The 15,311-nt window shown below is 41.0% G+C and overlaps 1 protein-coding gene across 1 annotated transcript in view; it reads right to left on the reverse strand.

The window, feature by feature from the left end:
• rab10 (RAB10, member RAS oncogene family) overlaps positions 1-15,311 on the reverse strand; it is a 55,900-nt gene that overhangs the window by 14,275 nt on the left and 26,314 nt on the right. Inside the window, exon 2 of the mRNA XM_078541474.1 lies at positions 5,416-5,476. Within this exon, the coding sequence (XP_078397600.1) occupies positions 5,416-5,476 (61 nt within the window). The remainder of the gene's footprint in view (positions 1-5,415; positions 5,477-15,311) is intronic.

A 15,311-nucleotide genomic window follows, 5' to 3' on the forward strand; every position in this document is an offset into this window, starting at 1 on the left:
TGAAGATTGGAAAATCATCCTCAGAGCATCTGCTACCTCCTCCCTGACTTCCTTCAGCAGCCTCGAAAACAATCCACCTGGCCCTGGTGACTTATCAACTTAAGGATTTCAAGCCTTAAAGTACTTCCTCTCTCTTTATGACTATCACGTCCAATATCTCAGTGTTCCTCCTGGACTACTATATCTACATCCTCCCTTTCTTCTGTAAACACGGAGACAAAATATTCATTCAAAACCCTTCCCACTGCATCTACACACGTTTCCATCTTCATCTCTGATAGATCCCACTTTTTCCTTAACTAACCTTTTAGCATTAATGTATTGGTAAAACATCTTTGGGTTATCTTCAACTTTACTTGTTAATCTTTTTTCATGCCCTCGCTTTGATTTCCTTCGTCCCTGCACTTCCTATATTCGTCTAGGCTATCTGCAGTGCTTAGTTCTTTGTGCCTATCGTACGCTTTCTTTTTCTGTTTGATCTTCCCGTTTATTCCCCAAGACAACCAGGGGGGTCTAGATTTGGCAGTACCACTCTTATTGTCAGGGAGTGTTTACTTTGTACAATTAGGATCTCACTTTTTAGTTCTTCCCACTGGTTTTCCAAATATTTATCCTCCAGCAGTGCTGTCCAGTCCACCTCAGCCAAGTCCCTTCTCATTTCTGCAAAATTTGCCTCCCCCCAGGTCAAGACTTTTACTCCTGCCTTATCTCTGTCCTTTTCCATGGTAATGCTAAATCTAACTGAATTGTGATCACTGTCCCCGATATGGCCGCCAACTGTCACTTCACCCACTGCCCTTCTTCCTTCCCCAAGACTAGGTCTAGAATTGCATCTCCTCTCGTTGGGTTTGTCACTAATTGGTTGAAAAAATTTTCCTGGACGCACTGCATGAATTTTTCTCCCTCAGTGCCCCTTATATTATTTGAATCCCAGTTGATATTAGGATAGTTGAAGTCTCCTACTATTATTGCCCTCTTGTTCTTACAAGCAGAAATTTGCCTACATATTTGTTCTTCTATCTCCCTTTCACTATTTGGGGGTCTGTAGTATACTCCCAGTAGCGTGACCGCCCCTTTTTTATTTCTAAGCTCAATCCATAAAGCCTTGTTTGTTGACCCATTTAGTATATCATCCCTTCTCACAACTGGAATTGATTCTTTAACCATTAGTGCTATCCACCCCCCACCTTTTTTATCTCCTACTCGATCGCGTCTGAAGACTCTAACCAGGGATGGTAAGCTGCCAGTTTTGTCCCTCCTTTAGCCAGGTCTCTGTTATAGCAATGGCATCCTGCTGCCATGTGTCTACCTGTGCCCTTAACTAATCTACCTTGTTTGTAATACTCCTTGCATTGAAGTATAAACAGTTTAACCCTGTCAATTTCCCTTGCTGGACACTTTGTAAACTTTGCTTCTCCTGTAACTCCATGTCTATCACAACATCCCTAGCTAATGTTCTACCTCCATTTTTCTGATCTGAATCTGACCTATCTGATCCTACTCCTGGGATCCCATTCCCCTGCCACACTTGTTTAAATACTCCCCAACAGATCTAGCAAAAGTCCCCGCAAGGACACTGGTCCCAGCTCTGCCTAGGTGCAGCCCGTCCGGTTTGTACAGGTCCCACCATCCCCAGAACCGGTCCCAGTGCCTCAAGAATCTGAATCCCTCCCGGCTACACCATCTCTCCAGCCACGTGTTCATTTGGTTTATCCTCTTATTCCTGCTCTCGCTAATACGTGGAACTGGGAGTAATCCTGAGATTACTACATTTGAGGTCCTGCATTTTAATTTATCTAACTTCCTGTACTGAGCTTGCAGGTCCTCATCCCTTAGTTTACCTATGTCGTTGGTACCAATGTGTACCATGACCACTGGCTGTTTACCTTCCCTCCCCAGAATGTCCTGCAGCCACTCCGTGACATCCTGGACCCTGGCACCAGGGAGGCAACATACCATCCTTGATTCACGTTTGCAGCCACAGAAGCGTCTGTCTGTGCCCCTAACTATTGAATCCCCTATCACTATAGCCCTGCCACTCGTTTTCCTCCTGCCCCTCTGAGCAGTAGAGCCAAACACGGTGCTGTGAACTTGGCTGTTGCTGCTTTCTCCTGATAGGCCAACCGTATCCAAAGCAGTATATCTGTTAGAGAGGGGGATGACCACAGGGGACTCCTGCACTACCTTCCTGAGTCTTTTACTGTTCCTGATGGTCACCCATTCCCTTTCTGCCTGTGTAAACTTCACCTGCGGTGTGACCACCTCGTTAAACGTGCTATCCACGACTTGCTCAGCATCGCAGATGCTCCACAATGAGTCCACCCGCAGCTCCAGCTCAGAAATCCGGTTAGCTAGAAGCTGCATTTGGACACACCTTCCACACACATGGTCACCAGGGACACTGGAAACATCCCTCATTTCCCACATCCTGCAGGAGGATCATATCCAAGTGCAGAAGTGCAGTACAGTGGATTGTGAACAGAGTATTGCTTTTTTTCCCAGTAAAAATACCCTCATGGCTTCCTTGTTTGGCTGGAAGTGACAATGCTGTTTTACTTCAGCCCAGAGTTGAAAAGCCTGGAGGAAAGTTATTGATAAACATGCAGCTCGAATGAGACAGCGATGATATTGTGGGCCATCAGAGTCCAGCCTGATCTCATGATTTACATACATACATGATCCACCAAGGGGCACTGGGTACTATTTGGAAGCACTGGCTGAGTTTTTCCATTTCCTAGCTTGGAGATACTAGATCTAGGAAACAGTTGCCTGCTCCCTAGCTACCATATCTCCTAAGAGCAATGGGTGTTTCTAGGAATAGCCCAAATTAATTCTCAATTACCTAACAGACCGAGAAAGAGAGAGATGTTCTGATGGTGCACAAAAACTGATCAGCTTGCACCTGCAGGAAATCAAGTTTTAATTTCCTTACAACGTCACCTGCCTTTAAAAGCTCTGCATCAGATTAAAACAGCACCAATATAGAGATGCCAAGGATGAAGAAGGCCTACTTATTTTCCCCTCCCACAAAAGCAACTGCACCCCACCCACCACAGAATCTAAAACTCAATGTAGTGGATTTTTTTTTGCCTCCAGTCTTGACCAGGACACTATCGCTTTCCTCCAGCCCCCAAACCCCCTCATATCAATCCTATGCATCCCTTTTTACTGTATTGCATTATGTCCCTTTGTCTTGCACTCGCTTTAAGTGATATAATGCTCCAGATTTTTCTGCTCTATTCCACTTATACAATACGCCTAACATCTCGATCACCTTTCAGAGCTGCAGTCCACTTTAAGCATTCCTTTATAAACAGTAAACCTGGTGCCTCTTCTCTGCATGTCTTCCAAGACTCTGATGCTTCCTTTGTGCCTTGGCCACTGAAAACAAACACCAGATGTAGCCTGACCGGGACACTTGAATTTGGCCTCAAATTCAGTGATTTGGTATTGTGTCTGTATCCTGCTCACTGTTAAACTGCAGTTTCACAACTGGGCAGCAACTAACTACACCGCATAAATGTAATAAATGGTGTAAGGAACTTGAAAGAGCAACATGTGGTGAGCAGCAATTGTGTTAGGGAATGTAATTGAAAGCATGCAAAGCAACAGATTTAAGTTTAGAGATGGTTAGCAAGACAAAGATGGGGCTTAGGGAAGCAATTCTGGTTAAAGATGTTTGAAGGTTTTGTCATTAAGGGAAAGGCAAAGAGAAGAAATGCAGAAGAATACTAAACAAACTCAACCATTACCAAACCCACTATGGCATGACATCCAAGCCATCCAACAACTTGTAGAACATTTTGGAAAATAAACTTATGGGAGAGAAATCTGCTGCTTACAGAAAGAAAAGCCTGCACGTTGTTTGACATATAGCCTTATTTACAGCGGTATGTAAGGAGGTCACCTGATTAAGCACACTGTCCATTTATTTTCAGGAAATGATGCCTTTGAGTGTTCTGCTCTTACTGGAGGGAAATAATGTCCCTTATTTCTTTGATCTACAAGTAGGAGAATCTATATGGAAATAAATACCAAAACTATAGATGCACTCTCCCCCAGTCAGTTTCTAAAAAAAATTAACAGATTATATATTAAACTGTGTTTTGAATACACAGCTATTTTATTATTTTACAAATGCCAACTTAGGAGGTGCATTTACAATATTTTTGAATTTAGATTGACACTTCAGATATTAAGACAGAAGGTTTGTGTAATCTATTATCCACATTATATTTTTGATCTTCTGTATACTTTGTTATTGTTATGCAATTTAACTTTCACATATAAATGCATAGTAAATAAGCTATGTACAAATTCATGAAGGCGAAGGTGGTGACCCTCTGGCATCATACCCAAGTTCTTTGGAAATGGAGGTGGCTGCTGTCTAGAAGAATTGATGCAGGAACAAGCAAATGCAACAAGGGAGAAAAAGCAGCTACACTATCTGCCAAGAATAAAAAAAAAATCATCCCAGGAGACAGACTTTTTAATGCAGAAACTGAAATGTCAGTAATAAAAGAAATACCAAGGAAGATGAGTTAAAATTTTGATTTGTTTATACTCCACACAAAATATAGATGATTGGGCCAATGGAGGCCAGCATGGAAAATTTCAGTGCCAAACTATTAGCCATCCTTAATAATCAAACAATAGTGCTTCACAAAATTACATTTAGTTGCACAATGTACCAAAGTAGCCTTATAGAGCTTTAACTTTTCTGGTGGTTCCTACTAGAAAAGGAAGGAGGAATGACATGATGATGCATTTAAGAGGAAGCAAGATGTGTGTGTCAGAGAGAAAGGAATAGAAGTTTATGCTGATAGGATTAGTGGAAACCTGTATGGAGCACAAACTCCAGCACAAAATTAACTGGTTCAAATGGCCTGTTTCTATGCTAAAAAAAATTCTATGTAACAAGGATTACTATCAATTTAATTGAGGACTGTAGTAATAGATATTACTCAATATTGACACCTTATACTTAGGAAGTCAAAATGAAACATTTATGGAGAATGAGGCCAACATTAAAAAAGGAGCAGTGTAGTAGTACTGGTTCGATGGCTTGGGTTTTTAAGTTAGTCAGTTGCAGGAGGAAATTAACACTGCGAAGGTGGGTTCCAGAATTGCAGTTTTAATTGTTCGAGGTACAATATAATATTTCAAAAAATCTGTACAAGTGCAATCACATAATTGCAATAACTTGTTTGGAAATTCTGAATACATTAGAAGATGGCAATAATCCTCTGAACACTGACAATTAAGTCAGTTTTCAAATACACTGCATTTCTCAGATAACTGAACTAATACAACAGCCACTTAAAAATGTTCTTTTTCTTTATCATTACAGATGCATCCCTCAAGCCACAAAATTACTTTATCTAGAGATGCAATTAGTAAAGGTTCATCACTTACCATATCTGCAATTTGATCTTCTTTCCCTGTAGTTCCACTGTTTTGATTTTAAAATCAATTCCTGTAATTGAGAAAGCCACAATTTTAAAATGCATTAAAATTTTGTAGAATTTTTCAATTAGTTAGGATCCAGACTAAATGAACATTTAAACTCTGAATCAAACCAACCTAAGATTTCCTCGGTTTACCCAAGAATGGCCAAGTTTAGAAGCAATTCGGTGTTAGTTGTTCAACATGGCTGCCAGTTACAATTGGTTAAATTTGATAACCCAATTTCCTTGTAAATCTAACCAAAGACTTGCACAATTTGGCTTCAAAGGGCTTCATTATTGCAAAGGAATCTTTTGATGCTTATTCCCAATTAAGAGACAATAGTCTAATACTTTGACCTTGACAAAAGAGTCTGCAGATCACAAATGCCAAAAAAAAAGCTATATTCACAAAAATTTTTTACAGATTAACTAATTTAAAAAAACAAAAAACCTGTCTACATTATTTCCTGGATATCCGCTTGTTTCAAAAATCATAAATAGGGCCCATCTATCAGTTTTAGGTTTTGATATATGTCACATATATGTTTAGCATTCTGATTATACTATCTTACTGGAAGGAAGATGCCTGTGAAATTAGCAAAATTCTGATCGTCGACAGTGCAGCACATCTTGAATCCGGGGAGCGAAAACATGAAATTAGTAAAACACTGTCCTCCAATTCTCATGCCCAGTTGTGGAGCAATATTGAGGAGGGTTTTTTTCCCTCAATTAAGAATTTCATGCTCAGGCAAAGAATAAGTGGTGCAAAGTTAAATAATTCTCAATTTTAGCCTCACACTGGGTCAAAACACCACCGAAGGGAAAACTCTAATTCAGCCCCAAAGTGTATTTACACTGACTACAGAATCTCTACCACCACAACATTTGCAATTCAAACAATCATCTTTGCAGGTTCAGAAATAAGCAGTTTATTTAGAGAGTGTTTCATCATTTGATACATCAGAATGTGAGTGAAAGCTGCAAAAGCTAATTTCATGTGGGATCTTTATCAAACTGACAATGACTTCCTTATCAGCTTGTGTTTGATTCAAATCCACATTCCAGAGATACATACACGATGTACTGCACAGTCCTGTGTTTTCTTTTTGAAGTAACTTATTTTTCTTCTCCGCCGATGCTGCCAGGCCCGCTGAGTTTTTCCAGGTAATTCTGTTTTTGTTTTGGATTTCCAGCATCCGCAGTAGTTTTTTGTTTTTAAACTTATTTTCTATTTCTTAAAGCTTTTTCACCTACTCGATTGTAGTACAGTCTTCTTCTTGGGTAGTCCCTCAGGGCCAGGGATGACTTTCTTCCACTCCGGAGTCGTGGGTCCAGAGGTGACTAAAAAGTCGAGGCAGGTAGGTGGGATGCTTGGATTTTGGTATGCTTCTTCCACTGTTTGCGCTTGGCCTCCACCTGGGCCTGTCGGAGATGTTCAACATGATTGGCGCCATCGCAGGTGCTTCTTCTCCAGTTTGGATAGTCTTGACCAAGAGATTCCCACAAATCTGTGGGGATGTTGCATTTTTTCCAGGGAGGCTTTGTGGATGTCCCTGGAACATTTCCTCTGCCCTATTGGTAACTGCTTTCCACGACGAAGCTCGGAGTAGAGAGCTAGTTTTGGGAGTCTTGTGTCGCTAAAACCAATGAAGTTCTCCTTCTGACACAATGCCTAGAACATGGTCTGATCATAACGAACACCCTTTTTCATCAGGCATGTAAATAAAAGACCTCATGGCAACACCCTCTCTCCAAACATTGGCACCTGCTTGACTAAGTCATTGTCCAAGCAAGGGAAAGCAAGGATGTTCACACCACCTGCGCCATGACAGAAGCTAATGACTGCTAGACCAACCATCACCTAGTCCGGGCTACAATCTCCATTAACCTGGCCCAAAAATAGCAGTGACAGCACTTGAAATCAATGTCGATGGACTTGAGGACTCTGCGAAAGAAAGAGCTACTCAGACAGCACCTAACAGGCAACCTGGTAATGCTCAACGAACAGGAGCCACAATGTCCCCAGCGCCTGTCCTGTCCTCAAATCTACCATAATCAGTACCTGCAAGAATACTCTTGGTTTCTCCACCAGGAAATATCAAGACTGGTTTGACGAGAGCGACCAGGAATCCAGGAGCTACTAAAACGCAAGCGCAAGGGCGTTCCTGAACCAGAAGCACCACTATAATCAGAGAAAGAAAGCGGGTCAACAGCAACAGTGAAGGAACAGCGATATATTTCCAAGTCAGGATGGTGAGTGACTTGAAGGGGAACTTCCAGGTGATGGTGCTCCTAAAGCCCAACCATCTTCAGCTGCTTCATCGATGACCTTCCTTCCATCATAAAAGTCAGAAGTGGGGATGTCTGCTGATGACTGCACAATGTTAAGCACTATTCTTGGGACCACTCCAGTATCTGAGTCGTCATATCCAAATGCAGCAACACCTGGACAATATCCAGGTTTGGGCTGACAAGTGGCAAGTAACATTTGTGCCACACAACTGCCAGGCAATGACCATCTCCAACAAGAGAGAATCTAACCATCACCTCTTGACATTCAATGGCATTACCATAGGAATCCTGCGGAGAGTATCTCACCTCCTGACCCCCCAAAATCCATCCACCATATACAAGGCACAAGTCAGGAGTGTGATGAATACTCTCCATTTGTCTGGATGAGTGCAGCTCAAACAATACTCAAGAAGCTCAACACCATCCAGGACAAAGCGGCCGGCTTGATTGGCACTCCATCCACATTCACTCCCTCTACCACCAACACACAGTGGCAGCAGTGTATACCATCTACAAGATGCACTGCAGGAACTCACCAAGGCTCCTTAGACAGCACCTTCCAAACACACGACCGCCACCATTTAGAAGGACAAGGGCAGCAGATGCATGGAAACACCACCATCCGGAAGTTCCCCTCCAAGCCACGCACCATCCCAACTTGGAAATATATCACTGTTCCAAAATCCTGAAACTCCCTCCCTAACAGCACTCGGCGTATCTACATTACATGGATGCAGCGGTTCAAGGCAGCAGCTCACCATCACCTTCTGAAGGGTAATTAGGGATGGGCAATAAATGCTGGTTCAGCCAGCAACACCCACATCCTATGAATGAATAATAAAGATGGTGGGTGGAAAGAGCGCAGGAAATACAGCAACTCACTGACAACCATAACATGCGTGGATTCTTCAGTGCAGTCAACATTGGAACATAGGAACACAAGGCCATTCAGCCCGTCGAGCTTTCTCCGCCATTCAATGCGATCATAGCTGGCTGAACTTTTCAATGCCTTTTAATAACACCACCCCCATAAACCCTTTAAGTTGTTAATCAGAAATCTATCAATCTCTACCTTAAACATAGGGTAGAAAATTCCAAAGATTCACAGCCCTCTTGAGTAAAGAAATTTCTCCTCATCTTGGTCCTAAGTGGCTACCCCCATTATTTTGAAATTGTGTCCCCAGGTTCTAGACTCCCCAGCCAGGGGAAACATCATACCTGCATCTACTGTCTATTCCTTTTAAGTATTTTGTATCTTTCAATGAAATCACCTCCCATTCTTCAAAACGCTAGAGAATACAGGCCCAGTTTCCCCAATCTCTCTTCATAAAACAGTCCAGACTTACTCCAGGGACGGCAGGTCTGGAACTTTCGCTGCACTCCCTCTATGGCAATAATATCCTTCAAGGTAAGGGGACCAAACTGCACACAGTACTCCAGGTGCGATCTAACCAAGCTTCTATATAATTGAAGCAAGACTTCACTACTCCTGTACTCATATCCTCTTGCGATAAAGGCTAACATTCCATTAGCCTTCCTAATTGCCTGCTGCACCTGCATGTTAGCTTTCAGTGACTTATGGACAAGGACACCCAGGTCCCTTTATAAATCTACACTTTCTAAATCTCTTACCATTTAAGAAATACTCTGCACATTTGTTTCCTTCTACCAAAGTGGAAAACCTCACATTTTTCCACATTATATTCCATCTGCCACGTTGGTGCCCACTCACCAAATCTGTCTAAATCCTCCTGTAGCCGCTTTACATCTTCCTCACAATACATTCCCGTCTAGCTTTGCATCATCCGCTAACTTGGAAATATTCCATTTGGTCCCCACATCTGATTCACTGATGTATACTGTGAACAGCTGAGACCCAAGTACTGATCCTTGCAGTACCCCAGTAGTGTCAGCCTGTCAATGCAAGAATGACCTGTTTATTCCTAGTGTTTTTGGCCTGTTAGTCAATCCCTAATCCATGCCAGTATATTGTCTCCTATCCCATGTGCTTTTATGTTGCTAATCAACCTCCTCTGGGGGACTTTATCAAAAGCCTTCCAAAAATCCAAGTATACTACATCCATCGACTCTCCTTTATCAATTTTGTTAGTAACATTCTCAAAAAAAAAACTCAACAGGTTCGTCAAACATGATTTCTCATTTGCAAATCCATGCTGACTGTGCCCAATCAGATCGCGATTATCCAAGTATCCATTTATCACATCCTTTATAATAGATTCTAGGATTTTCCCTACTACTGATGTAAAACTAACAGGTCTGTAGTTCCCTGTTTCTCTCTCCCTCCCTTCTTAAATAATGGGGTGACATTTGCTACCTTCCAATCTTCAGGAACCATTCCAGAATCTACAGAATTTTGGATGATCACCGGTGCATCCACTATCTCTATAGCAACCTCTTTCAATACTCTGGGATGCAGAATATCAGGTCCTGGGGACTTATCAACTTTCAGTCCAATTAATTTCTTCAATACAACCATCTTACTTATACAAATTTCCTTCAACTCCTCATTCTCCCTAGTCCCCTGGATCTCTAAATCTGGGAGATTTCCTGTATCTCCTCAGTGAAAACAGACACAAAGTAATCATTTAGCTTCTCTGCCATTTCGATACCCCATTAGGAATTCTCCCGACTCTGCCTATAATGAACCCACATTTGTCTTAGCCAAACACTTCCTTTTTACTTTTACCGTCCGTTTTTATGTTTTTTCTAGATTGCATTCCTATTCTATTCTCTCTTTACCACTTTCTTGGTCTTCCTTTGCTGTATTCTAAAAAAACCTCCAAATCCTCAGGTTTATTACTATTTTTGGCAACTTTATAACGTCTTTTCTTTTAATCTTATACAATCCTTAACTTCCTTTGTCAGCCACGGTTGACTGACTTTTTTGGGTTTTTCTACCTTGAAGGAATGCATAGGTGCTGTAAGCTATGTAATAGTTCTTTGAAGGCTCTCCATTGCCTATGTACAGTCATACCATTTAATGTATTTTCCCAATCCACCACAGCCAATTTGTCCCTCATACCTTCATAATTTTTTTAATTCAATTTTTAACACCCTTGCTTCAGAGTGAACTACTTTCAAACATAATGTAAAATTCTATCGCCTTGTGGTCACTCATCCCTAAAGGTTCTTTTACAAGGTTATTTAGCCCTTTTTCATTACATAATACTAGATCTAAAGTAAGCCTGTCCTCTAGTAGACTCAACATTCTTAGAAAACCATCCCTAACACACTCCAGAAGCTCATCCTCCACAGCATTTATGCTCAATTGGTTTACCCAGTCTATATGCAGATTGAAGTCACCCATGATTACTTGGTAATCAAGGGTGACTTCCCCTCAGGTTCCCACCCCCACTGACAAGCTAGTTTAAACACACCCCAACAGCACGAGCAAATCTCCCTGTGAGTATATCAGTCACAGTCCAGTTATTATTATTTTTTTGTTTTTATATCAGTTAAGATGTAACCTGTCCAGCTTGTACAGGTCCCACCGGCCCCAGAACCAGTCCCAATGCCTCAATTCTGATGCCCTCCCTCCTACACTCGTTCTCCAGCCATGTACTTAATTGATCAATTTTCCTGTTCCTATGCTCACTAGAACATGGCACTGGGAGTAACCCTGAGATTACTGCTCTAGTCAAGACAATTTATGGCCCATGTACCCAAGGGCCTACCCCACAGAGCTAAGAATGGAGTGGTGTTCATCAAGGTCAGAGAGCCAGTCAGCACTCACTGAAAGGGGCACTTTGAGGACCTCAACCTAGACTCAGTCATGCAGTATAGTAATTAAACCATACAGTACAGTTTGCAACTGGAAAGTCAAAGCAAACAAAGTTCTCAGGTTTTAAATAAATTTAAGACATCATTTTCCCCAGGCTTGGAAGTTGACTCTTCCACTTGCAATTTTAAAATGATTAAATCTCTGTATTGGTGCAGGTTTCTAATAAGAAGTGTGTAGACCTTGCTGTGCAGAGTGTCACGACAATGGGAAATTGTGACCGAGTGATCAACCAATAATTTAGCAGCTAACCGAAAACACCCTCTTTAAAAAAGACAAGAAAAGACATTGACCAAAGATGGCTGCCATGAGTCGCCTGATGTCTGAACTGTAGGCTTACCTTTTCTGAAAAATTACTATAGACAAGTCCTGACATACTGCACATGGAATTTGACACCGCGGACTGTCAAGATCCACTTCAAGAAGGACTACTGAAAGGAATAGACATCTCACTTGCATCTTTGAGCTTACCTCTCCAGGGGAGAGGGAGCCCATCAAGACAACAGGGAACTGCTAGCCAGAAAGGATATACAACCAACAGACAGAAACCCCCTGTGAAGGATGAAAGAACCCCATCCCCTGTTGGTTTCTACTATTTTGAAATGTGTCAAAAGTTCCTGACAAATCAAAATATGATTACTTGTTCTACAACAATGACTTTCACAGACATGGTAATCAAATTCCTTTCGAATATTCAGCGAGCAGGATTTTAAGAACTGGGTTTGCCAAGCAGAGGTAGAGGGATCTGGAGAAACTGTTAATGGAGCAGCAAGGACTCTCTCTCTCGGATGTGCACTCGTTACAACCGGGTGAGGAGGAGTGAACTGGCTCCCTTCTATTTGGCCTCCTCGGTTGGTAAAGATGTGAACACATTGGAGAGAGTGCAGAAGAGGTTTACAAGAATGGTTCCAGGGATGAGACACTTCAGCTTTGAGGATATGGAGAGGTTGGGACTGTTCTCCTTGGATAGGTGGTGGCCAATAGGAGGTTTGATAAAAGATGTTCAAAATCATGATGGTGCCGGACAGAATAGATACGGAGCTGCCCCCGCTCGTAAAAGGATCAAGAACGAGGGGGCACAGGCTTAAAGTGAATTGCAAAAGAACAAGCAAGACATGAGAGAGAAAAAATTTTTCACAAGAGTGGTTCGGGTCTGGAATGCACTGCCTGGAAGTGTGGTGGAGGCAGGTTCAATCGAGGCATTCAAGAGGGCATTAGATGATTATTTGAATAGAAACAATGTGCATGGGGTACAGGGAAAAGGCAGGGCAATGGCACTAGGTCATAATGCTCATTTGGAGAGTCAGTGCAGACACAATGGGCCAAATGGCTTCCTGCTATGCCGTTAAAATTCTGTGATTTTGTGGTTCTTAAGGAAAATTCAGTCTAAAAATCATTCACAGATGGTGTATTTCCATCAGAAAGAACCTCATGAGAGAAAATACTGCTTACAGAAAAGAAAGAAATTATCTCCAGAAAGTGCAACTAACGTGGACTTCAATTCAACTCCTGGATTTTAAAGGAATCAACTAATTTAACACATCTACAACGTTTAATAATCTACACCTCAAAGATGAGCAAAGGACTTCTAACCGTATATTCTTTTAACTTTTATTTGGACTCCTAACTTTCCTTACTTCTGATACTGGTGTGAGACATTGCATCTTTTGTTTTTTTCCTCAGGTTTAGTGGCTAATGAACTTGCTTTTTGACTTAAGAAAACCTTGTTGATTTGCTTCTTATTGTTCACTGCATAGATAGTGAAAATTACATTTGGATTTGGAAAAAGATATCCACTGGCAAAAGAAAATTTAAAAACCTTTGCTGCGGTCAACTGAGGAGGCGAGCCAGTTCACTCCTCCTAACCCGGTTGTAACTAAGTACAAACTTGGGGAATTAGCTCCTATGTTATTGTTGCAGAAATGAATGGCCAGAATATAATAAAAGTATAAATCATATTTTTCATGAGTCTAACACTACTGCTTCCATATAATGCAAATCATACACTAAGATGGAGAGCAGCTGAAAGAGTAGAAATTCAGCACATATTGTTACCTACACTTATTCCAGTAAAGATTCCATGTCTGGCTACCAATTATGTTCGTGTGCTTGTGAAATCCAAGAATATTCTGATTTAGGTAGGCCTATCAATTGTCAAGTAAACAGTCACTCCATTTAAACGCTGGCAGACAGGCCCAAAACTAATTAATTGCAGTGCATTGGCTGGTGAACTATTGAGTATTTTGAGGGCCCTAAAAGAATTCGCAGCTCCAGATATTGCCAGGAGCATCTTAGCATCAGATGAAAGCAAGTCCCCATGCTTGAACAAGCTAGTGCTGGTCACCAATTGATGCTGATACTTCCCAGCAACACCCAATTAGACACGACTGGATTTTGTGAGCTCAGTGTTCTAACTTTATTGAATTCTCCAGGAAATTTGGAACTAAAAGCAAAATTCGGCAGCAACCTGCATTTATATAATACACAAGGTGGGGAAACCTCTAAGAAATTCTGATATGGAAACAAGATATCTTTTCGATATTAAGGATGTTAAGAGTTAGCTAAAATTAGGTTTTAAAAAAAGGGAGAATCTTAAAAGGAAGGGTTTAAGGCGAGAAGTTGGGTGTGCTGTCAAGGTGGATAGCGTTCAAAGCCTTGAGGGGCAACTAGCAGTGAGACGTTAGTGGCTGGGCCATGTGCAGTATAAAAATAAAGATTTACACTACGATCTTAGGCTTTTTAAGCCAGGTTAAATTTTCTCTCTAGGGCCACCTAGGTACCACATTCTCAAGAATGGATTTCTTTCTTTTTGAACACTTTCCCCAAAATAAAGAATTTACTTTTTTGTCCCCCTGGAGATTCCCACTATAAACTATAGCCCAGGAACAAAAGCAGGCCAGATTAAAATGATTCAAGGTTTAATTCTTCAAGATTGGTTTACTCAACTCTGTAGAGTGATTGAAGATGTTAATATAAATTTGTCAATTAAAGTTTGTGTGGTGGTTTGGGATTGGGGGGGGGGGGAAGGAGGAGGCAGAGGAAAGAGGAAACAAGAGAAATAAAACAAGGAGAGCAAAAAGATGACCAAATTGACTATCTGTATCTTTAAAAGCATGAGTTGGAGAATATCATGATAAAGGGTACTGGCTTTCAAGTCAGGATGCACTCCTACATTAGAACACAAAAAGGTTTCCTTAAGACCAGTAGAAAATTACACATTTAAAAATTTCGATCCAAGAACATATTCCATAAATCACCTTCAGTCATTTGCTTTTGAAAGGCAAGATCTCAATGAGTTTTATAGATTGCTAGCAGAAAAGGTTACAAGAACAAGTTGATAGCAATCTTCAATTAGGAAAACAATTCAATTATTACTTTGCAAGAAAGCACAAGATGATTCTAAAAATTGTAAAAGAAAAATTCTATAGCCTTTGATAATCTAATGTTTCTACTATAGGGCTAAAATTATAGTTAAAAGAATTCTTAACTATGAAGCAGAGTTGGCTTGCAGCACAAAAATAAAACTAAAGTAAAAAATGTCCATGCAATATCTTTCAAAACAATTCAAAATCTCTGGGCCCAATACATTTATTCCAGAGTAAAGTTTGTAAAATCCTCCAAGATGGTGCAATGTCATCCAGATATTTCACTTCACTTGCAAAGCAGTGCAAACAACAATAACGCACACATTTTCTCATTTGAGTGTTTTGAATGTTCCCTTAAAGGAAATATTAGGGCATCTGACTAATTCTTAGTTATAGAATTCAGGAAAA

The sequence above is a fragment of the Cetorhinus maximus genome, chromosome 5 (genome assembly GCF_964194155.1).
Source record: "Cetorhinus maximus chromosome 5, sCetMax3.hap1.1, whole genome shotgun sequence".
Classification (NCBI taxonomy): domain Eukaryota; kingdom Metazoa; phylum Chordata; class Chondrichthyes; order Lamniformes; family Cetorhinidae; genus Cetorhinus; species Cetorhinus maximus.